General features: G+C 38.3%; 1 protein-coding gene across 4 annotated transcripts in view; it reads left to right on the forward strand.

Moving 5' to 3' along the window:
- UBE3D (ubiquitin protein ligase E3D) overlaps positions 1-25,875 on the forward strand; it is a 190,737-nt gene that overhangs the window by 97,630 nt on the left and 67,232 nt on the right. Inside the window, exon 10 of one of the 4 annotated variants that reach the window (XM_087856921.1) lies at positions 10,316-10,365. The exons of the other annotated variants lie outside the window; for them this stretch is intronic. Coding sequence (XP_087713047.1) covers positions 10,316-10,365 — 50 coding nt within the window. The remainder of the gene's footprint in view (positions 1-10,315; positions 10,366-25,875) is intronic. 4 annotated transcript variants of the gene reach the window in all.

Consider the following 25,875-nt stretch of genomic DNA (forward strand, 5'->3'; position numbering starts at 1 on the left):
AAGGTTTTCCAGAACCAAGGTAAAAAAACAGTTACATGACAATAGAATATACTCCCAGTAATTGTTAAGGAAAAAAGCCTTTAAATAGGATGAAAACCTGGTCACTAGCTCAAATAGGTTAATTATTTTCCTCTTGTCTTCACTTTTCATTATTAATCTGCACTTAACAATCCCTGACTATGGAGGTAAAGTGAATCCTTGTCATGAAGCTTGTATATTTTCTTTCCCTTTTTTTCTTCTACCATGACCTCTCCCTTTTAAACTCAGGTGCTGTGTAGAATCCCGGGGTTAGTTACCTCTGTAAGCCATCTTGCTGCCATTCAGGATGAACACCTAGCATTGCGGTGTCTCCCAGCCTGAGTTTCTCCCTTCCCTCGGGGATGTCCAACCTTTGGAGTCCTTCTCTTCCTCTCATGACAAGTCTGGTCTGTCAGGACGGTCGCTCACCCTGAGGCAGGACACTCAAGGTGTCATGTAGTCTTAGATCTGCCACCAACTGGACTTGTGATGCTGGTCCAGTTAGGTAACCTGTATGGGTCCCAGTTTCTTTATCTGTACATTAAGGAGATTGGATTAGATTATAATGTTCCTTTTAAAGTAGATGCACACAGAGTCATTTTGTCTGTTCCCAGCTGTTCCTAATTTATTCACCACGGCTGAATAATATAACTTTATTCCTTAAAGGGATTGGTTTCTCCTGAATATCCTAAAAGTGTTTAACTGAAGAAAAGCATAGATAAAGCCACATTATGTAGTTTCTTTTTTCTCTCCAAGAGAACGGAGTCCATGTCACAAGACCTTCCTAACAGCCCCCAAAGAAGGGTCAGGAATGATGAGACTAGAGTGCTGCCTGGCCTTCGGCTCTTCCTGCCTGAGAGACCCAGGTCACTCCTTCATGGGAAGACCCCCAGCGATGGGCTGTCTGTCAGAGAAAAGGAAGGGGAGGAAAGCTGGGATATTCTCTGGACAGCCCTTACACCCTCCCTCAGTCTTGTTCCACTTTGGGGTTCACTTCCTCTGTCTGACTCTGGATCCTGGCCCACATTGAAACATTTGTGACTTAAGAATTTTCCAGTGCTTTTGTATTTGCATTTATTTGTAACTATGGTTATTCCAAGAAAGTTTTCTAAAATTTGAACCTTTCCCCTTGCCTGGGGCTATTAAGGAGAGGACTTGGTTCTTTCTCACACACTTAGCGCAGCTGTGGTTCAGTCAGGTGGCTTCATGATGGCGGGTCTTGCTTCCTTGAAATCCCTTTAAAGGTAAAGACCAGCATGTTGCTTCTTACTAGGTTAGAAGCTGGGAATGATGGTTGCAGAGGACTGATTATGTTGGAATGGCAGGGAAGGTATGTCTGTAGCTTCAGCTGGTACTTCATGCAGTTACTATCTGCAGTTGGCGTCCAACAATATAAGGCAGTTGGGTTAACCTGTAGCATACAAAAGGGTTCTGGTGCATTGTCCGAAGCTATAATAAAGGAACACAAACTAAACTGGAGTAAAGAGTTAGCCGAGGGGCGCCTGGGTGACTCACTTGGTTAAACGTGTGACTCTTGATTTCAGCTTAGGTCATGATCTCAGGGTTGTGAGATCAAGCCCCACGTTGGGCTCCATGCTGGGCATAGAGCCTGCTTTAGATTCAATCTCTCCCTCTCCCACTACCCCTCACCCCTCCTAAAAAAAAAAAAAAAAAAGCTGAGTAATGTTTAGGTGCTAGTGCCTTTTCTTGTCTCTTTAGAACTGTACATACGGAGTTCTTTATAAACAACTACAGTTGTCCATACTTCCGATGTTTCTGACTCTCTTCCTTCTGGTCTTACTGTTTTCTTCTCATTTAACTTCAGCTTGGGTATCATTTGTAAAGGAAATAAACATTTGAGTCATTGTCCATTTGAACTGTCAGCTGCTTTTCAGCAAGTCTTGCTAATATACTAATATTTTTAGCAGAAATCAGAGCACTGCAAACAGAAGACATGGTTCTTGATATTACTGTAAATACATGTGTTGAGTCTGCTTACACGACTGTAATTTTTAATATAGTGGAAATTATGTATACCATCTTTGTATATGTGAGTATGATGAGAGGAGTATGCATTTTTTGGTTGTCATACTCTTCTTCCTTTTTTCTTTTTTCTTATTCTCTGTTATCTTGATTTTTTTCATCCTTTTTAAAAAAAATTCTGCTGTCTTGGAAGCGATAGTGTGCGAGTTTTTTTTGTAGTGGTTGCTCTTAAAATTTTAAAATACATAGAATAGAAAATTTTCTAGCAAAAACAAAATTGTTCAATATCTTTACCTTTTTCAGACAGGCAAGAATTTTATCAATATTTTATCTATTTTTTTATTATTGATGTATAGTTGACATACAATGTTACTATGTTAGCTTCAGGTATACAACGTAGTGATTCAACAATTCTATACATTACTTAGTGCTCATTACAGTTAAGTGTAGGCACCATACATGGTTATTACAATATTATTGACTATGTTCCTTATGCTGTACTTTTCATCCCTGTAACTTATTTATTTTATAACTGGAAGTTTGTTCCTCTTAATCACCTTTACCTCTTTTGCCCATTCCCCCAACAACCATCTCCCCTCTGGCAACTACCAGTTTGTTCTCTGACTTTTAAAAGTCTGTTTTTTGTTTGTTTGTTCATTTGGGGTTTTTTTTTTTTTTTTTTTTTTGGATTCCACATATAAGTGAAATCATAGTATTTGTTTTTCTCTGTCTGACTTATTTCACTTAAAATAATCCCCTCTATTCCGTCCAGGTTGTTGCAAATGGCAAAATCTCATTCTTTTTTATGGCTGAGTAATATCCCATTATATATATATATATATATATATACCACAGCTCCTTCATCCATTCATCTGTTGGTCACTTGGGTTGATTTCACATCTTAGCTATTGTAAATAACACTACAATACATGTAGGGGTGCATACATCTTTTCTTATCAGTGTTTTTGTTTTCTTTCAGTGAATACCTAGTAGTGGAATTACTGGATCATATGGTATTTCCATTTTTAATTTTTTGAAGAATCTTCATACTGTTTTTCACAGTGGTTGCACCAATTTACATTCCCACCAATAGTGCAGGAGAGTTCCCTTTTCTCTATATCCTTGCCAATACTTACTATTTCTTGTCTTTTTGATATTAGCTATTCTAACTGGTATAAGGTAATGTGTCCCTGTGGTTTTGATTTGCATTTTTCTGATGATTAGTGATGTTGAACCTCTTTTCATTTGTCTCTTGGCCATCTGTATGTCTTTGGAAAAATGTCTGTTTAGATCCTTGGCACACTTTTTAAATGGGTTGTTTGGTTTTTTGAGTTCTGTAAGTTTTTTTTTAAATATATTATGGATATTAACTCCTTATTGGATATATATTTACAAACACCCTCTCCCATTCAGTAGGTTGCCTTTTTATTTTGTTGGCAGTTTTGTTTGCTGTGCAAAAGCTTTGATTTTCATGTAGTCCCAGGGGTTTATTTTCACGTTTGTTTCTCTTACCTGGGGAGATGTATCCATAAATACACTGCCAAGATTATGTCCAAGAGATTACTGCCTATGTGTTCTTTTAGGAGTTTTATGGTTTCAGGTCTCACATTTAGGTCTTTAATACATTTTGAATTTATTTTTTAAAAGTCATAAGTATTCCAGTTTCATTCTTTTGCATGTAGCTGTCCGCTTTTTCCAACTCCATTTATTGAAAAGACTACTTTTTCACTGTATATTTTTGCCTCCTTTGTCATAGATTCATTGACCATTTATGCATGGGTTTATTTCTGGTCTTTCTATCCAAATAGGATATGAGTCTGAGCTCTTTGAGTCTGTTTTTGTGCCATTACCATACTGTTTTGATTGTTATAGCTTTGTAGTATATCTTGAGATCTGGGGGTATGATACCTCAGGCTTTATTCTTTCTCAAGATTGCTAAGACTGCTTTGGCTATTTGAAGTCTTTTGTGGTTCCATACAAATTTTAGGTTATTTATTTTAGTTCTATGAAAAATGCTATGGGTATTTGGTAGGGGTTGCTTTGAATCTTTAGATTGGTTTGGGTAGTATGGACATTTTAATAGTATTAATTCTTCCCATATATGAGCATGGAATGTGTTTCCATTTGTGCCGTTTTCATTTTCAGAGAATAGGTCTTTCACCTTCTTGGTTAAATTTATCCCTAGGTATTTTAATCTTTTTGGTGCAATTGTAAATGGGATTGTTTTCTTAATTTCTCCTTCTGCTACTTCATTATTAGTGTATAGAAATGCTACAGATTTCTGCACATTGATTTTGTATCCTGTGACTTTACAGAATTCATTTATTAGCTCTAGTAGTTTTTTGGTGGAGTATTTAGAGTTTTCTCTGTATAGTATCATGTCTTCTACAAATGGTAAAAATTTTACTTCTTCCTTACCAATATGGATGCCCCCCCCCCTTTTTTCTTATCCAGTTGCTCTGGCTGGGACTTCCAGTAATATGTTGAATAAAAGGAACAACATCCTTGTCTTGTTCCTGATCTTAGAGAAAAAGCTGTCAGCTTTCCCCCATTGAGTATGTTGTTACCTGTGGGGTTTTCATATATGGCCTTTCTTATGTTGAAGTATGTTCCCTTTAAGCCTGCTTTGTTGAGAGTTTTTATCATGAATGGATGCTGTATTTTGTCAAATGCTTTTCTGCATCTGTTGAGATAATTGCATGATTTTTTATCTTTCCTCTTGTTAATGTGATGTGTCACATTGATTTATGAATATTGAACCACCTTTGCATCCCTGGAATAAATCTCACTTGGTTAGGTGAATGATCCTTTTAATGTATGTAGAATTTGGTTTGCTAATATTTTGTTGAGAGTTTTTGCATCTGTGTTCATCAGGGATGTTTACCTATAGTTCTCTTTTTCTGTAGTGTCATTGTCTGGTTTTGGTATCAGTGTCGTGCTAGCCTTGTGGAATGAATTTGAAAACTTTCCTCCCTTTCCTATTTTTTGGAATAATTTGAAAACAGGTATTAATTCTTATTCAAATTTTTGGTAGAATTCACCTGTGAGGCTATCTGTCCTGGACCTTTTTTTGGTGGGAGATTTTTGATTACCAGTTCAATTTTGGTGTTAGTAATTTGTGTGTTCACATTTTCTATTTCTTCTTGATTCAATTTTGGAAGGTTGTATGTTTCTAGATTTACACATTTTTTTTCTAGGTTGTTTGGGTTCTTGGCATATAATTTTTCATTGTATTCTCTTGTAATGCTTTGTGTTTTTGTGGTTTCGATTGTTATTTCTACCCATTTATTTCTGATTTTATTTATATGAGTTCTCTCATTTTTTCTTGATGAATCTAGTAAAGGTTTATCAATTTTGTTTGCCCTTTCAAAGAACCAGCTTTTGTTTTCATCGATCTTTTCTGTTGTTATTTTCATCTCTATTACATTTATTTCCATTCTGATCTTTATTATTTCCTTCCTTCTACTGACTTTGGACTTTGGTCATTCTTTATATTGCGAGTGGTATTATGCTTGATGACATCACAGAGTTCCCCTAACCTCTTCTCAATTTTTATTATTTTTTCTTTTTATTGTGCAGCTTAGCTTCTTTCCATTGCCCTGTCTTCTGGATCATTGATTCATTCTTCTGCATCCTGTAGTATGCTGTTGATTCCCTCTAGAGTATTTTTCATTTTAGGTATTGTGTTCATCAGCTCTGTTTCTTTTTTATATTTTTTTATCTCTTTGTTGATGTTCTAAGTTCATCTATTCTTTTCTCAAGTCCAGTGAGTATTTTTATGACCATTACTTTGAATTCTTCATCAGGCATATTGCTCATCTCCATTTCATTTAGCTCTTTTTCTGTGATTTTGGTCTTGTTCTTTCATTTGGGACATATTCCTCTGTCTCTATATTTTGTCTAACTCTGCATTTGTTTCTGTATATTGGGTGAGTAAGCTACTTCTCCTGGTTTTGAAAGTAGTGTCCTTGTATAGTAGAGGTCCTCTGGAAGAAGTCCTATAGTGCAATCCCCCCTGGTCACCAGAACCAGGTGTTGCAGTGGTTTTCCCTTTGTGGGCTGTGTCTGCCCTCCTGTTGTGGTAGAGCTGCAGTTGCCTTCAGCCCAGTGGTCTGCAGTAAACTGATTCTCCTGCTATGGGCACACTAGGGGTGGTTTACCCCTACACTGTTGAGAGGCTGGGCTGTGACAGCAAGGGCTCATTGGTGGGTGGGGCCAGTACTCAGCCTGGCTATTAGCCTCTCTGCCACAGCTGCAGTACACAGGAAGGGCTTACTCACTGCAGGAAGCTGAGAGGCCTGCATGGCTGCTGGAACCGTGGGCACAGTGGTGTGTAAGGTTATTTCCCCTGCCTTCCAAGGGCACAAGTCACTTTGGAGGTGGGTCTGCTAGGGAACACCAGGTGGGGCATTTGGTGCTTGCAAGGTAGATGGAGAGTGTTAGAACTGGCTTCTGCAAACATCTGGCTATGTAGGCTGGGGGAGATCAAGAGAAATGGCATGTGCCTAGAGAAATCTATAGATCCCTGCCCCTCCTGTATGGATGTAAGATTAGTCTGTAAATCTCCTTCACCTATATCCCAGGCACTTTTCAAACTGCTGCTTCTCTGCTGTGTCTCAGGCCAAGTTATTTAGCATGAGGTCTCTAAGGGTGGAGACTCAATTTCATTTCACCCACTAGCTGTCCTGGAGCTAAGCCCCACTAATTTTCAAAGCCAGATGTTACGGGGATTCATCTTCCCATTGTAGACCCCCAGGGTGGGGGTGACCAGTGTGGATCAGATCCCCACTTCTCTGTTTGTGATGTCCCTCCAGATTCTGGGTAGTCATCCAGGGGTTTGGTTCCCGACTGTGTCTCTGCCCATCATATCCTTTTCTCTGTGGCCTTCTCTCTGTGACTAGGTGTGGAAGGTCTTTTCTGCCAGTCTTCGTTTTCAGAGTTAGTTGTAGTGGATGTACTTGCCTTGGTCTATCCGTGGCACGAGGGGAGCTCAGGATCCTCCTACTTTGTGTCTTCCCCAACATGTTCCTTAATTCTGTTAAACACATTTTCCCCCTCACCCCACATCTTCCCCATTGTTGTCTACTGTTTTTGTTTATTTTGCTTAAAAACAAATAAATTAGTTATTAAATATTTTAATGTTCATTGCATACATACATATCAGTTGCTATGCTCTTTGTTTTTCTCTTCCCTCCATGTCCTTTAGTACTCCTTTCACTGACAGCCTGTGAATAGCATACTCTTTTAGTCTTTCTGTGTCTAAAATGTCTTTATTTTGTTCCCAGTCTTGAATGATGACTAAGCTAGGTATAGAATTCTGTACCTCTTTTCAATTTGAAGATCTATCACTCATTGCCTTCTATTTCTGTCGATAAGACAGCTGTTGTAAAATTATTTGCTGTTCCTCTGAAGATAATCCATCCTTTTTTCCCTACCAGTCTGTAAGATTTTATCTTTGTGCTTTATGTGCTGTAGTTTTATAGTGAGGTCCAGGTGTGGATTTAAAAAAAAATTTTTCTACTTAATACTCTGAGACCACTTCATCTGAGGACTCCTGTCTTTAATTAGTCCTGGAAAGTTGTTAACAGTTGTATAGTAAATCTCCATTATCCCTCCCCTCCCATTTCCTTCTTTTTACCTCCTATGAGACATATATTGGAGTCTTTCAAGCTATTCTCCTTTGTCTCTTAAATGTTTTTTCATCTATCTATCTATCTATCTTTCTATCTATCTATCTATCTGACTTCAAGATAAATCCCTCAGTACTGAGTTTTCCAATTCACTCATTCTGGTGTTTATCCCCATTACTGAGTTTTCTTTCAATGAATATATATGTGTATATATATTTTTTTCCCAAAATACCAATTTTGAAAAGTCTTTCTGAAAATTTGAAATCAGCATGCTTTTAAGTCTTTTTCGTTTGTTCTGTTATTTTAATTTTGTCTGCAGCTGCTTAATCTTCTAGTTGTTAATTTTGTGACTAATTTAGGGTTCGATTTCTCATGTGTTTTAGAATTGTAGTGCTCATCATTGGCTATGACTTAACTCTGGTTTTCATATCTATAGTAGGAGAATAACTACCCTTCCTGTCTGAAAGCACTTTCTAAGGAATAAAGGTAATTTGTGGCCATTTTTATAATTAATGTAATTGGTATCACATTGAACCGCTACTCTCTATCTTTGAAGTCAGATTTTTTGAGGATGGGGGGGTGGCATGGTGAGGAAATGAAATATGTTAGGTCATGATAGAATTACACATCCCCAGATTTTTAGTTGTCTGCTAACTGTTGTCAGCAGTTCAGGTCACAAATTGCAGAGTAGTTTCTAGAAACAAATGGATTGTGGCTTTGTTTGTACTTTTAGAGCTGTGTGAAATGGAAAGGAAATTGTGTTTAATGACAGTAGAGCTAGCTCAACCATTTGCTGTATTTTCAGTTTTTCTTGACTGTATTTCTTTTTTAACCCAGTAATAGTGTCTACGATGTACCTTGCTAGTTAGTGTTTAGGTGCTTTTAAAAATCCATTTAAACTAAATTTGCTCTGCATATACAAGGGTTTATTATAGTATGTCTTTAGTTAATTATTACTTTCATTTCATAATGTTGAGGGCTTGGAGGGTCTCACTGTGGATATGATGCTTTTTATCAGTTTTATAAACCACTTTGTTTGTGTCTCCCCCCCAGCCCCCAGAACAAAAACAAAAACAAAAGCTGTGCCTTGGCAGGTATTAAAGTCAGGGAGAAAGTCAGAGCCTGAGTTTGACTCTGGATACACAAAATTAAACGTTTTCTTCTCATATTGCCACATTCTTGGCGACAGTCAGCTGGAGTCCTGCTTTTCTCCTTAAACTGGTCATTTTTTTTTTAATTGAAAAATTTGCATCCTGCTCTTTTCCCATCCTCAGGAGGGTCAAAAAAATGTTCTATACATTTCCAGGTAGCAGAAAACAATGGTAGCTATTTAATAATCAGTCTCAAAAACTGAAAACAATATGAAACAACTTCCCAATTATGAAAGCTCTCCATGCATACTTGGAGACAGACAATGCCAAAAGTGCAAAATAACTGTGAGTAAGTAGAAAAAAAAAAATCAAGTTCTGGTGTTCAGTTCCTTATACTTCCCTCCCACCTCCACTCTGCCATAAGGCTTTTTGTGAGCAAAAGCAGAATAAGAAAAACTTCAAGGAAGGCAGAAGAGAGAGGCTAACAAAAGTGCTTAAGTGTGATTTTTAATGGCCACTAGAAAAGTTAAATCCAGCCTAAATTTTAAAATGCTGGAAAAAATGTCCAAGCAGATCAGAGCTTGGAGTATAGGGAAGAGATTTTAAAGTACATGTCATTTAAAGGGTCAGGTCATATAGGACCAGGTATAACATTTTAAAAGACAGGCATAGTTTAAAGGGTAATAATTTAAAAGGGTAAGCACTACTTACTGGGGTAGTCTCTCTTCTGGAGGAGGGGGAGAAAAAGGCAAAAAGAAAAGAAGTGCTTTTTAGCAATTATATGAAGGAGAAAAAAAGAAAAGTAGGTTGAACGTGGGGGTGGATTTAGGGTTCTGTAAGACAAAGAGAATCATATAATCAGAAGACTCACAGCTCCTTTCCCACCACCAAAACAAACCCACTGACAGAAAAACCCACTAAAGTACCTGGGCTTTGCTAGGCTGACAGAAAAGGGCTCCTTTCAAAATAGGGATTTAAAAAAAACACTCCGATATCATAAAAATGAGAAAAAGAAAGTCAGTAGCGAAATTTTGCCGAAAATCAGAAAACACAAAATCACAACCACCAATTCAGGAAAATCCTCCAGCAAAATGATCATGGAGCAAAGGTGTAAGTTCACACTCCAGACAGAATTAAGGACATCAAGCATTTGAGGATATGGAAAACAACTCTGAGTCAGAAATGCAAAATGGACAAAAACGAGGATATGGACAAAAACCAGGATAAATAAAAAACTAGTTGATTGAACTCAGGAAATGGAAAGAAGAAGACAAAATGGTCTCAGAAATGAAGCATAAATTTAAAAGTGCCCAATTGAAAATAGACTCTAATGAAAATTTAATAAGGGGTTTGAAGATAGACAGGAAAATAACCAGGAAAATGAAAATGACATAAAGAAAGAAGGAAATAAGGATCTGAAGGAGAAGCAGATTTTTACCTTTGCCCTCTTAGGTTTTTTTTGGCTGGCTCTGAGAAACCTAAGACAGATTAACAGAAAGGCATACAAATTTATATACGTTTTGCATGACACGGAAGTCCTTATAAGGAATGAAGACCCAAAGAAATGACCAAACCCACATTCTTTCATAATAGGTTGAACAGAGAAGCAATTGGGAAAAACTATGTGAGGAGGCTGAAGGAAGGTAAGAATTATTTTAACAAGGTCTGTTTGCACAATTTTTTTTTTTTTGTCTCAGCTTCTGGTCCTTCATAAGAATGTTACTTTCCTTCTGATTTAGGAAGGACATCTTTCACCTGGGAATTTCATACCCTGCTTTTAAGAAAAAGAAGGAAGGTCAATGTGTTTTTCTTTGATTTGCTGTTTTTCAAGTGCTTTAACTTGAAATAATTTCTATGTTAAAGTGACGTATTTGGGATGCCTTATTCTGCTACCCTTCAGGTCCAAGAGAAATGGGAATGAAAGATAAGCAAAAATGTCATTTAAAAAATTTTTTCAGAGTCCTAGGAACAAAACAATGATACTGAGCTAATATTTAAAACTATAATTTAAAAATAAATTACAGAAATAGAAAAAGACCTGAACCTACACATTGAGAAAATTCACTGGGTACTTGGTAAAATTAATGTAGACTGACCAAATCTGAGACATATCAGACTAAATTTTACTCTTAGATTTCAGGGATAAAGATAAAATACTCAAGTGCTCTAGGTCAAAAGATCAAATAACTTGCAAAGGCAAAATAATTAGACTGGCATGAAACTTAAAAATCTACAAATGAAGACAATAGAGGGGGACATTTATTATTTTTTAAATTTTAATTAAATTAAATTAACATATAATTTGTTAATTGTATTATTTGTTTCAGGGGTACAGCTCTGTGATTCATCAGTCTTATACAATACCCAGTGCTCATTACAGCACATACCTTCCACAGTGTCCATTAACCAGTTACCCCATCCCACCACCCCTTCCCCAGCAACCCTCAGTTTGTTTCCTATGATTAAGAATCTCTTATGGTTTGTCTCCCCCTCTGTTTTCATCTTGTTTCATTTTTTTCCTCTCTTCCCCTGTGGTCCTCTGCTTGTTTCTTAAATTCCATATATCAGTGAGAGCATATGATAATTGTCTTTCTCTGACTTATTTCGCTGAGCATAATACCCTCTAGTTCCATCCATGTCATTGCAAATGGCAAGATTTCATTTTCTGATGCTGTGCATATTCCATTGTATATATATGTACCACCTCTTCTTTATTCATCTGTCGATGGACATCTGGGCTCTTTCCATAGTTTGGATATTGTGGACATTGTTGCTATAAACATTGAGGTGCAGGTGCCCCTTCGGATCACTACTTTTGTATCTTTGAGGTAAATACCTAGTAGTGCAATTGCTGGGTCGTAAGGTAGCTCTATTTTCAGCTTTTTGAGGAAACTCCATACTGTTTTCCAGAGTGGCTGCACCAGCTTGCATTCCCACCAAAGTGTAGGAGGGTTTTGGGGACAGCATTTAAAAAAAAAAAAAAGGAAAGAAAACAACAAAAATCCTCAATGAAAAAAACTGTGAATTAAGGATTTTATATCCAACCAGGCTCTCCTTCAACTATCAAGGTAATACTGAAACAGTTTTGACCATACAAAAATTAGGGAATCCTACATTTATCAGTCCTTCTTAAAGAATGTGCTAGAATGGGAGTCAGTAAATAAAGTCTTATTGGAAAATAGACGCAGTTGCTTATTTACATGCCACCTGTGGCTGCTTTTCTGTTACATTGTGTCAGGGTTGATTAATTGCAATAAGGACCATATGGCCCATAAAACTGAAGTATTTACTTTCTGGTTTTTTACAGAAAAAGTGTGCTGACCTCTGTACTGGAGGATTCCCAACTAATGGCAGAGAAAACATAGCATAGGACTAGCATTGATCATGGCCTTTAAATACATATAGATGTTCGTATAAGAGTAGAACAGAGGTGGGCATGATGGTAGAAGGGTAATACACAAATGTTGTGTGCTGCGGCAGAGTGGAAATAATGTAACAAAAATGGGGAAAATGGGAGGAAAAGGGATAGAGAAAGATGAAAATAGAAAAAAAAAACATTTTTGAATAGACAATAAGTGGGTGATAAAGAGTACTCCCAGCCAAAAGAGAAATGTAATAAGCCAGATGGTGAATAGTTAAAGGACATTTAAAAATTCAAGTACAAAGGTAACCACTAGAACAAAAATAAGAAACTTTCCTAAATATCAATCCATGCCTCTTATAGGGAAAGAAATAGGAGTTATTTTTATTTTTATTTTATTTTATTTATTTATTTTTTAAAGATTTTATTTATTTATCTGACAGAGATAGAGACAGCCAGCAAGAGAGGGAACACAAGCAGGGGGAGTGGGAGAGGAAGAAGCAGGCTCATAGCGGAGAAGCCTGATGTGGGGCTCGATCCCATAACGCCGGGATCACGCCCTGAGCCGAAGGCAGATGCTTAACCGCTGTGCCACCCAGGCGCCCCAGGAGTTATTTTTAAATTCACAGTTACAAAATATGACAGATGTGTGACTAAACATATCACTCCTAACAATAAATGTGAATGGGCTTAATTTACCTATTAAAAGAAAAAGATTTACAATTTGGCTTACAATGTAAAACCCAAGTATACTCTATCAGAGACCTAGCTATAACAGTGAGTCAAATATTCTAAGAAGAAAGGATGGACAAAGGTGGAATTACGTTTGTATTATGTAAATGGAAACAAAAAGGAATGGTAGTGATTCTGATACCAGACAACATAGAATTTAAGCCACAGAGCATTAAACACAACAAAGGACACTTTTTAATGCTAAAAGCCACGGTTTACCAACAAAAAAAAGAAGAAAGCCTTTATACCTAGATATTAATAAATTCTCTTATTAAACAACTCCTGGATGGAAGGAGACATATAAATTGAAATTACAGAATTTTAAAAAAATGACAGTGTAGTCTTTTGTGATCTGCTTCTTTGAGTGAACATGGTTTTCATGGTTCTTGTGTGTCGTAGCATATGTTTCAGTGCTTCAGTCTTTATTGCTGAATAATATTTTCTTGTATGGACAGATCACATTTTATTTATCCATTCACCAGTTAGTGGATATTTGGTTGTCTCTATTTTTTTTACTATTGTGAATAATACTGATGTGAATGATTGGGTAGCTCTCTGGAAAAAGATGAAATTAGATCCATATGTCACACCAGATAGAACAACAACCCTAAATTGATCAGGGATGTAAAAGTAACAAATGAAAAATGATAATGGAAAAACTGGTAAAATTTGAATAAGATCTGTAGCTTACTTAATATTGTACAAATATTAATTTCCTGGCTTTGATAATTATCCTGTGGTTATGTAAGATGTTAATATTAGGAGAAGCTGGGTAAGGTGCCTATGGGCATGCTCTGTACTTTTTTTGCAACTTTTCTCTAAATTTAAAAATATTTCAAAATAAAAGTTTTAAAATATCAGGTAGCAAACCAAAACGATAAAGTAAAAATATTCCACACAAGATAGGGGACTAGACCAAGGCTTATCCTTAGAGCCTTAAGAAAGGAAACATACGGTGCCAACTAGACACAAGTGGTGTTAGAGGATGGCTAAGCCCCTTTTGAGAGTTGGGACGGGAGGTAGCAGGTTACAAATCAAGAAGACGTCAGACTGAGTACAGTTTACTTTATTACTGTAATATGTAAGATAATATGGAAGCCTTGAGGTGGAGGCGGAAATTTTTCATGTATATACCATAATTAATTTTCTTTCAGTTTGACCACCATTTATTTCAGAGCCTTGAAGCTTGTAATGGTGTGAATTCACATTCTGAGGGATGGGAGGATGGATGGAAAAGTGCTGAAGAAGTAAATGTTTTATCTCCATCTTTTTAAAGACTCCAGTGCCTTCACATCAATGTTTGAAGAATAGCCGGTGGTGTTGAGGAGCTGGAATCTTAAGAAAATTGGAAATCCTCTGGTTTTTAGTTTTAGAAAGCCCATATCTAGGTCTTTAATTACAATTAAAAACTTAGCAAAAATGATATTTTCTCAAAAAGCAGTGAAGTAACCCTTTTTTCCCAAAAGTCTTAGTTCTGCAATAAAACAGACAGTTCCATTAGGTCAGTTATCTCTATCCGATGTGATCAGGGCCCAAGGTCATGAGGACAAACATGGCTATTGAAAAGCCACTCATTCTTATGAAGTAAGAAAATCCATAAGAAAGCATTTATTGGTTTGTAGGCTAAATTGGTATCTTATGTTCACGCAAAGAAAGATGTTATTTCTGTGGTTATTTCTGATTATGCCATTTCTGGTTTTTATCATATAATCAAGCAGGAATCATAGTAGGCATGGTTTTGTTATTTTGGTTGCCATTTTGTTTTTTCGGAATTATGTTTGAAATAATGCAAAACAGTTGATTAAATGAGATGTTTATAGTCATTATATATAAAGTTCAGACTAGGTTTAGTTATGCAAGGCTTTGTTAAAATAGTGTCTCCACAAGAAAAACCAAATTCATATTACATCACCTAACTTAGAGCTTTTTGTTCCCCCCAAGAACATAATTTACCATATGTACAAAGACTGCTGCTATTTAGATTCCCCTGGATATCTTTATCCAGCATTTTGTCAAAGGAGAAATTGCCTTATGCATAATCTGAAATAATTGAAATAATTGGAAGTATAATGAGAGCCAACATTTAGAAGCTCCCTTGTGTTTCTACTCTGCAAAATAAAATTATCACTGAATGCATTCATGTTTTAAAATTTAAGCAGACTTGGTAAATGAATCTTGTTTTCTAAATGTGCAGAGGGGCTAATATAAGGTGGTTGGTCTCCCTAAAACAGGTGTTAAAAGGTCTTTTAAAGTTTCCCAATACATTTGCAAATTTACCATGATGAAGTGGCAATTTGCAATATAGAGCTGATTACAGAAATCAGGATATAGTTGAACTGTATTTTTAGAAATTCATATTATTTCCTGTTCCTCTGCTTTTTATGATATATATAACATCATTAATAATGTTCTCAGATTCCCTGAGAGATTTCTAGTCTTGTTTTGTTTTTAGTGATTGATAGGAATTGGCTTTAAAAAGAAAGTCGTTCATATGTGTGGTTCCCAGGATCCATTTCAGCATCTGACCAAATTTCGCATTCTTAATCACTTTTTACATGGATTTCATTCCATTTCTATGTTGCAGTTTAGAAGTCACAGTAAAGTCAACTGAAAAGTCTGAAAAAGGGCTTGGGTAAAGCACACTGGGATTTCCCTCCTTAGGAAGTATTTTTGAAGCGTCATTGGATGTTTGTTTTATATCCCCTGTTGGGTTTTGTCAGGGGAGAGGTTTATGTCAGTTATAAGATTTCAGACTCTGGAGCCAAAAATATGTGGGTTTGAATACCAGTTCTACCATGTGCTTACAAGTTGTGTGATCTTGGGAAAGTTTCCCCACCTATAAATGAGAATTTAGTCTCTACTTAGTAGGAACAAAGGACCAACCAGTCAGTGAAATACTAGTTAGTTATTATATTATATATTTATATTTATATACCTATTATAGTTTATTTATATTATATTTATCATATTTATGTTATTTATTATATTATTATATTTTTGTTATTTTGTGGGGCATCTGCTGTTACTCCTCATGTTTTAGAGGCTGCTATCATCATTCCTCATATTTTCGGGTTTCTTTGAAACAACAGAATCCACCCTGGCTAGTTTGAGCAGAAGCAGAGTTTATTAAAGGGTACCCGGTAGTTACGTGTGCAGCCAGAAACAGAGCCCAGTACGCCAACCAGGTTGTTTAAGGGAAAACATCACTACATCACTTATGCAAGAGACCCTACGCTGCTACCCTCAGAAAGTCTGATACTTCCCTCCATGGTCACCGTAGGATGGATTCTCCGTTATTTTCTCCTCAAGTTACTTACTTACCAAGCAAAGTGCTGAGCAGGACATCTGGTTGGTGGCGTCTGGTCCCATGATGCTGCCCTGGCTTCATGGAAGGCCGGGGAAACAAGTTTTCTGGCTCTGACCTAGGAAAGTAGGACCAATAAAGAAAGAAATTCTTCATATATTTCAAGGGTGTTCAGAAGGTGCCGGGCAGGCAGAAAATATGACAGCACTCCAGGGACGTTTTTGTTACAGTAGATTGATTCATAAAGACTAAAATACATCTAAATTACAAGAAAGGTGACTTTGGTTTATTATTCCTTCTTTAAATCATGTATTTTTTTTTTAAAGTAGACTTTGTTTTCAGATATAACTTATCATTCAAATATTTGTCTTTATACATATAGGTATCTTGACTTTGTGGGCCATAATCACAAAAACGAAGCAAGTTAAACTGAAGGGGATAAAAACTCCTCTTCCGTACCCCCACACCTCTGCTGGCTTTAACATGAGTGCCATCACTAGCCAATCTGTTTCTCTGCATGGAAATATTGAAACTATTTCTCTCTTTCATGATGTGGGAACCTGCCAATTTTTCCTTTCTGATATATATATTTTTTTCCTTTAGACATCCTTCTCTTACCTTACCTACTAACCTGAAAATTATGTGGCTAAGTTGGGTCTCTGAAGAAAATGAGCATGCTACCATGGGGGCGGGGCGGGGGGAGGTACTGGGATTCAACTAGAAGAAACAGGAGTCTTTTTTTTTTTAAGTATTTCTAATTTTAAAAGAAATACATAATGATTGTTGGAAATTTAAAAACTAAAAAATCTAAAAGGAAAATAAATTTCCCCAAGCCATACCTATAGAGTAGCATTTTGGTGTTTTTCCTTCCAGTGTTTTCTCTGCGGGCATGCTTGAGCGTAAGGAGGGCAATTTTTTTTACAAAACCAGAATTGGGTTGTATATAATGTTAAATCCTACTTTCTTCATTTATGTCATAAATAGTTTCCCATATCATTTAATAATAGTGTATATTTATTGAGTATTTACTATGTGGTAGTCACTCTTCTGAGCCTTTATATGTAGTAACTCATTTAATCTTCTCAGGAGTCACTATGATAAGAATATTATCATCTACATTTCTTACATGAGGAAACTGAGTCACAGAAATATTTTCAAAGTTGTGCTTCCAAAGTAGGTAACTGATGATGACTATGAACTCCCATTCTCCCTGGTATTTATCTGTGGGAGCTCCTTGAGGCCTGGGTTGAAAGTATGTTCCCGCAGAAAGGATTATTTGTGAGGTCCCATAAATAGTATGAATTCTATCCCCAAACATTCCTAAGAGTAGGCTTGTGATTAGGAATTCTCAGAGGTGCCTTTCCCTCCACCCTCCTTGCCAGAATCCGACCAAGGCTGAGGCAGGCCGATAGCCTCATCCACTGTCTGCCTCTGGAAGGCAGAGTGTTTTCCCATTTGTTTACCGCGGGGGGTGGCAGGGAAGGAGGGGAAGGTATCTCAACAGCTTCTGATCCAGCCTTATTTTACAGGGTCCCCGGCTTGTCCTCTGACCCCCAGCATTCCACAGGTTAAAACTCATGCTCTAGTCCAGACCTTCAAGGATGAGCAGCATCCTCTGGGAAACTCTTTCTTTAGCCCTGGCTTACCAAGGGATTTCAGAATTCCTTCCTACCTCGTAGGATTCGGTTATTCTCCTGACCATTCAACTATGTATTTAAGATTTTAAAAATATTTATTCATCATTTTTAGTTTTTTATACTGAGAGCTGCTTCTGACCTCAAGCCTACCATATTGGAAGAAAGGTAGTTAGATTTTTTTTTTTTTTTCTAAAAGAGAATGTAAGTTTTAAATTTTATGTTAACTTCAGAAGTTTAACTTATAGGTCAACTCAGTTTTCTAGATCGCAATCATGAACAGAGAAATATATTAAAAAGAAGCAGTAACTACCATTTTGGGTTTCTTAATAGTGTAAAGGGCTCTACGCTAAGTGCTTTGCAGGGATGATCTCATTTAATCCATCACCACTATTCTATAGGATAGATACTGTCATTCCCATAGTAAAGATGAGGACACTGAAGGTTCAGGTGATTTGCCCAAGATCACACAACTAATAGGTAATTTATAATATTGACCTTGGGTCATCAAGAAAAGGTTAAATTATGTTTGATGAAATCTTTTTAGGCTTGGTGCATTGCTATTTTGAAAGACAGCAAAATGTAATATATCTTAAATTTCCATTTAAATTGTGTTGTTGCAGATCAGCATGCTGTTATCGTATTAAAAAGATAAACATATCAGAGAAATACTGAAAGCAGTTCACCTCGCCTTCCTTACTCCTTTGCCTCCTCTAAGAAAAATTACTCTTAAAATACCTCCCAAGGATTTTTTTTCTGGCTGTCAAATCCCAAAACACATTTGTCAGCTCGGATGAGAAGAGAAACTTTGGCCAAGGACGTGAGAGATTAATTGCTAGATGTGGATACCTTTTGTTCCATAATTCATCCCAAAACACTTCTCTCAACTTTAGCCAACTGTGTGGTATTTGGTTCTAGTGTTAATATATACTTCCCTCTATGGAAGTGTTTCTTAGAAATTTAAATGTGTTTTCCAGTTGAACGTTACTGTTATGAATCAGACTTGGAAAATGTGGAAAATTCCTTAGTACAATAATTTCATGTGGTAGTGTTTGAAGTACTGTTTTCTCAGGTAGTGAGTGTTTTCAGTGAACCTTCTTTTTCATGTGTGACACTGTTTCCTGTTTGCCAGTTAGGGGAGAAATATTGAGACAGCAATGTCTGTGTGTTTTTCTCAAGCAACTTTTCATTCCCCTAAAGTAACCAGTCTCTGTCAGTCCAGGAAAATCAAAAAAGATTTCTGGTAAGACACTCTGCCCAAATTCAAAAGTAGGCAGTTTCCCTGGAGTTCTGATTCCCTCTGTGCCAGGCTAGTTCCAGAGACCCATGCATCCTTATGATCGCCCTCCCAGATCTGATACTTCTAAGGCCAGGCACTAAAAGCAGAGCCACCCTTCTGGAACTTACCAACCCACCCCTCCCCTGACTTGCATCCCAGGAAGCCTGCTTTGTCCTTGTGGGGTGGCCCCCTTCCCTCACCTCTGGAAGCTCCAGCCTCAAGAAGGGGTGAGGGAGGCCAGTATTCACACTCACTGGGGTCTTTCTGCCTTTGCTCTGCATGGGGGAAAGGGAAGGAGAGTGAAAACTCTTGCAGTCATTTGCAAAGGAATCCGTAGCAGCAAAGATGGTACACTGGTTTATGTCTCATTAAGTCATCCTGTTACACCAAACCTTATGTTTCCACAGCACTGTAATTATCTAAGCTAAACTAGGAACCTATTCTGGAAAATGGTTTGGTCTTCTTTTCAACTTTTTCATCGAGTAAATTCAGGTATGTTTCTTAGTACCTCTTGCCATCATTTTCTCATTTGTAAAGTGACTTTAAGAACGTTGTATCTTTACCATAAATCGTGCATATAAGTAGCCTAGAATGCTCAGATTTGCGAAGGTTCCTGTGACAGTAAGATTCAGGAAATCAAGGTCTTTTGCTTGCTCTTTCTTTTTACTTCCCTAGGAGAAGGGCCAATGAGTATTGTGCTTTTAGGAATGAAAAGCTGCCACAAAGGCAGATACAAAACTGTTGCCAAAACAAAGCAGTTAACTTCCTCTCCTGCCTTTGCTGCTGCCATTTGCACCAAGCCTGCCCGCCTTGCTTTCTCCTTTCTTCCCTGTTGAGCTTCTGTAATCTCTCAGGAGAAAGAGGACATTTGTTTCCATACGAGAATTGGAAAGTTCTCCATGTGAAATGTCATTTTCGACATCGTTTAGAAAAGGAGGCTCACGCAGGATTTTTGAGGCAGAAGCTTAGCCTTTCCTTTGTTCTCCAAGTGGCCCCACATACTCCTTCTCTACAGTCAGCCTTAATCTGCAGATTCAGTCTTTAGAAACTGGCTTTTTTTTTTTTTTTAAGATTTTATTTATTTATTTGACAGAGAGACAGCCAGCGAGAGAGGAAACACAAGCAGGGGGAGTGGGAGAGGAAGAAGCAGGCTCATAGCGGAGGAGCCTGATGTGGGGCTCGATCCCAGAACTCCGGGATCACGCCCTGAGCCGAAGGCAGACGCTTAACCGCCGTGCCACCCAGGTGCCCCTAGAAACTGGCTTTTAATAAGCAGTGTCTGACTTCTAATGAGATGCTGCAAATACCGGAAGTGGGGTAGATAAAGTCAAAGGTTCCTTCTAAAGTGTAATAATCTAAAACTAAATAAAGTTGGCCTCACAGGGTCTGGCTGAACACGCCCAGGCATTACGTGAATTGTTGCCTCATCCAGAAGGGAGTGTACCTTCCGCTGACTTTCTTCAAGCAGCAGAGGGACCTTGATAAGTGTACTTTCCTTATACTAAGATCGAGTCCATTGTATTTGTTGCTACTTAAAAGTAGTACTTGGAATGTGTGTAGATGTAGTTTGTAGTCATTTTCTTATAACAGTACCATTAAATATATCAGATTTGTATCTGCCTTCACCACCAGCACTGAATTTATCCATCATGATGCTTAAATATCTTGAATTCATCTCAGTGTTCTGCTCATCAGAGCTAAATAAAATAGCTAAACAATTTGCCAGTTAGGAATGTTTTCTGAATGATAAGAACCTTCGGAAACTAAATATAATGTATATGTTATGGTCCTCTATCTCATTATCTTAAAGATACTGTAGTAATAGTCTTTAAGATATATTAATATGAAAAGTGGAAAATTATTACATACTTGGATATCAGTAGAATTTCTGCAGAAATGTCTATATACTTTATGAGCTTTGCTATATTTCATAATTGAACAAAGCATCATCATAGTTGTGTTAACACATTTATAGAATCTTGGAAATAACAGGACTGAGGGGTTAGGATCAAAGCCTGGGCTTAGAAATCGGGCAGGTTTGCTGGGAAATCTCTTTGTGTGCTGGCTGTAGGACCTCAGGCAGACATGCCTCTGAGCCTCTGTTCGTTTATCCATATGTTAATTGTATTATTTACCTTGTGGGTATTGTAATGATAAAGTCAGTGAATATATTGAGGAATACTTGGAATATAATAAATGCTAAATAAATGGCTGTTGCTTTTATCCCTGAGACTATTCCTTCTATTTCTATTTTGAACATCCACTTCTATTACTGTGAGACACATGGCCCCTATGTCGCAGCCCGGGGCTATGTTATCTGCGTTCCTCTAGTGCCACGAGCTACGTTATACCTTATACACCTCAGATTGGCTGCTTACTGTAAACGATACCAGAGAAGGCAATAAGATTAGCATGTGTGTTTTTGCCACTCCCTGCTCTGGCTGCCACCACTTAGAATGACTAACAGCTGCTTAAATGTATGTCCAGGGTTTCCAGTGAGATCACAAATTTCTCAAAAACAGGAACATTATCTTATACTTAAAAAAAAAAAAAAAGATTTATTTGAGAGGGAGAGCGTGTCAGGGTGGGGGGGGGAGGGGAGAGGGAGAGAGAGAATCCTAGCAGGCTGCACACCCAGAGCGGAGCCCCACGCGGGGCTTGATCTCATGATCATGACCTGAGCCAAAATCAAGAGTCAGATGCTTAACCAACTCTGCCACCCAGGTGCCCCTATTTTATACTTTTATAATATAATTCTCAATACCCAGAAAGTTGTTTGGTGTAGGCCCAGCTATTCAGTGAGAGAATATCTTTGAAAATGCTAAATCTAGGATGTACCATATTGACAAGTAGAAACAACTACGGTTGTGGAGAGCAGGAGAGATAGAGTTGATCCAGCGGTCTCCCACTATCCCTCCACCCCCGGGGCTCTCCCATCCTTCGTAAACATGTTAAATGAAAGGCAAAATGCAAAACAAGAGAAGCATCAACCCTCAAATAAAATGTCTTGTGGGATGGCCATTTGTCAATATGGTACTTATTTTTGAAGTCATGTATTTATATGTGAATTGTGTCTAAACTCACACAGGCCCAGGCCGTGATCTCGATGTTTATAACTCAATCTGTAAGAGTGATTGCTTGCCAAAAGACTCCTGCTAGCTGCTGCAAATGTTATAACTGTTTTTTGTGATTTCCTGTAATCTACTTTTGCCATATTATAGCTTAAGGTTAATGCAACACAAACAGCATTATTTAGGCTTGTGTCTTAGGGGCATGAAGTTCTAATTTTGGGTGAAAATGACCAAATATATTGCTTTCTCAGCTTTATTGCTTTTTGCTAGTTCTCATTTTTCCCCACCCCAAAGTTATTGAACATTCTATAAAACTTAAAACTACTTCTTTCTAAATATATACTCTCCAGTCTTTATTATCTGAGAAAAATGGAGGGGAGAGCTTTTCTCAGGTTGTAAAGAAAAAGGTGGACAATCCACTTGGGGTTTCTGATACAGCTCTAGCAGCACCTAGGCCTCTGGGATGAAGGTCATCCTGTGAGAAGCTAGGAAAAAGAAAAAGTGATTTCTATTATCCTTATGGAGGGGAAGGATGGACTCGGGTTCTTTTTTCCAGCCACTTTCAATTTCTGATCCTTATTTTCTTGCCACTAGCAGGCGTTCATGAAGATGTGGGGAAGACAAGAGATACCTTGATTGTTAAACGTGGAAGTATAGAACAACAGATACAGTCAGGAGAGGGGCTTTTGGTGGAATGCTGAAGATTTTTTTTCTTTTAATGGGCAGAAGGCCACACCTTTGTTGAAGTATTATAGAATATGGTCCAGCAGTGGCTTTCTTTCCCCCTACTGCCAGCAGCAGCAGCCTTCCCATCAGCAAATTGAGCAGAACACTGATGTGGAAAGCAGGTATAAAATAAAGCCTCCCTTCGGGAAAGCAAGGTGGGACCACAGAGTTCGCTTTGCCAGCTAGCCTGTCCCTACCCCACATCCTCCATGTCTGCCCTGGAAGCATCCCAGCCTGCAGCAGCTTGGAAACCCCTGCTCTTACACCTCTTGTCTCCACTGCACTTAACTTTGTTTTGCTTGCTGATACTTTTGAGACTATGTTAAAGCTTTGGATCTTATTCCAAGAAAAATGCACATCCGCAAAGCACCTGGGCGGCCCAGTTGGTTAAGCGTCCGACTCTTGATTTTGGCTCAGGGTCACGAGATCGAGCCCTACATCAGGCTCCGCAGTTAGTGGGGAGTCTGCTTGGGATTCTCTCTCTCCTCTACCTCTGCCACTGCCCCTGCATACGCGCCCTCACTCGCGTTCTCTCTCTCTCTAAAAATAAATAAATAAAATCTTTAACAAAAACAACAACAAAGATTCTCTCTCTTTCCCCTCTGCCTCTCCCCTACACCTCTTAAAATTTTGCATGCAATTTCAAGGCATTCATGGACTGCTCACCACCACCGCCAGGCGCATAAAGTAAATGGCCCAGGTCCAAACCCCTTTAAAAAGTCAGGCTGAATCCTTTTCACAGGAGAACTAAATACAATAGCAAATGAACAGAGACAACCACCTAAACACACTGTACCCTAGTCATTTTAAATTTCTCTTGGAATGATACGTGAGAAACCTAGATTCTGGAATGTTCTGGTTCTGCAGCAGTTAGCTGCGTTGCCTTCAGCAAGACATCTAAGACTTCTCTGGGCCTCAGTTTCTCTATCTCTAAAAAGATGGGATTTTACTGAATTAGTTTTGACATCTTTTCCGGCTCTAGTGTTGTGTAATTTCGTGAACCAAATTGAGGTGAACACATGAAATCAATAGTCCTCTCTACAACGAAGCATCAGTTTCTGTTGCTAGGCTTGGATCATTAAGTCCCTCTTTTTTGGGGCCCAGTTATCCCTACATCCTTATTCTCTTCCTCACATTTCCCTCACCTCCATCCTAAGCAAAAAGAAAATTGATTTATCACCTTCCCTTTTGTTGACTCATATGAAGTGGCCGACTACTTCCCTGTGTTCAGCTCCTCTAAACAGGTTGGGGCGAGAGAGAGAAAAAGGTAATGATGGCAAGTAAGGGTCAGTGAATCGGGTGCTCGTGTGGAGGGGCATTTATGGAGATGATCAATGGGGGGCTTGGTGAGAGAAATAGCACAGCTCAAGAGGGGCACGGCTAATACATGGGGTACACTGATCTCCAACTTGTGTCTCCTTGAAATCAACCTTATCTTTCGCCTTCTGAGAAGAAAAGAGTTCCTTGGTTTAGGGCAAGCTTAGCCTGTGAGCCCCAGTCACGATCATGATACCGCTAAAATGACAAGTGACTATGCATCGACGTCAAGATGGACACAGTCACGGAAGATGTGTGGATTTTATTTCACCCTTGGGGACTGGTGCAGGTAGTCCTGTTTTTCACAGAAGGAAACAGAGGCTCAGAGGGGCTAAGAAAAGCCACACAAGCAGCAAACCACAGAACAAGAACCCAGGCCCAGAGCCCTTCCCCCAGACGGTGGCACAGGCCCACCAGGCTGCCAGTCCATAGCTAGCGAAGCAGGCGTGGGTTTTACAGAGCGCAGTGAAACCGCCTCTGCTTCACGAATGTGCCTGCAGGTAGGCTTTTTACTACTGCTCCCCTCATTTTCTGCAGGTGAATACAATTTATGAGACAATCTTTGAAGTGAGTGGCATGTCTAGAATAGAGGCTAACCATTGACATGTTTCTCAGGATAAAAAAGATTGTTTTATTTTAATTTTAATTTATTACTCTGGCACATTCGAAGAACCCATTGACTATGTTGAACAAACAAACGGATGTGTGCGTGAACAAAAAGCAGGTCAGTTCTCATTGCTTAAACGAACTGATCTTGCAACAGTGAATCTAGAAAGCAGAGTTAGAGCATTCCAGCACACCCTGGCTTTATTGTCATCGCTATAGGAACAAAATACCGTATAACTTTGTACCTAACTCTTTAAAGCTCTTGATGGGTTTTTTTATATTCCATTTCCTAAATCGTTTTGTGCAGTTACAAGTAAAATATCACACCACTTTTGTTGAAAAAAGGACTAATTTTACATTGTAATGATTGCACCTGCTCTGTGACGAAGCCTTGATGTTTTTTTTAAAAAAACCATTTTCCAATTTAATAGCTTGAGGAAGAAGATTGTCCCTAGGGGAACTGTGACACAACTTTACAATTTACTCATTGTACAATTGTCCTTCAGTGCAAAAATGGGGGGAAAATAAGGATGAATGTGGAAGGAGAAGGCAGAGAATAACCAAGCTTGAAGGTCATTAATGACGCTAAGAGGAGTAAACATGATAAAGTGAGCACCAAATCATATTCTGTAAAAAATGAAATCGGATGGCTCTGAGCAAGAAGAAAGGAAAGAGAAAAAAAAGACAGAGGAAAGCTTGTTAGTGCATTTGGGGGGAAGAGAGGAAGGGCTGCACCGAAAGAGTACCTCGAAGAATGGGTTCTAGCCCTTACCACGACTTCAGAACACATTTCTTTAAAAATATAGGTCAATAAGAGCACATAGTTAGGAGAGAAGCCTGGGTTCCTGGAAATAATTTATCTGTTCCCCAAGAAGCAAGTCCAGTGTCAGTCAGTCTGTGAACCCAGGTGCCTGATTGGGAAGAGCCTCAGCAGACGGGAAGCTGCTGGTGTGGGAGTCAATGTCGTGTCTTTCTGACTGGTGACAGGACAGAGCCTTCGGCAGTGTGGATTTCGGCCTCTCTGATGACTTCCCTGAGATTACAGAATCATGCGTGTGAATGTAATCATGGTCCCCCTTCCCAGTACTCCCTGCCCCTTTTTTCTGCCCTGTTCATTGGCACT

This window comes from Ursus americanus, chromosome 29 (assembly GCF_024610735.1).
Source record: "Ursus americanus isolate L20-20 chromosome 29, mUrsAme1.1.p, whole genome shotgun sequence".
Lineage (NCBI taxonomy): Eukaryota > Metazoa > Chordata > Mammalia > Carnivora > Ursidae > Ursus > Ursus americanus.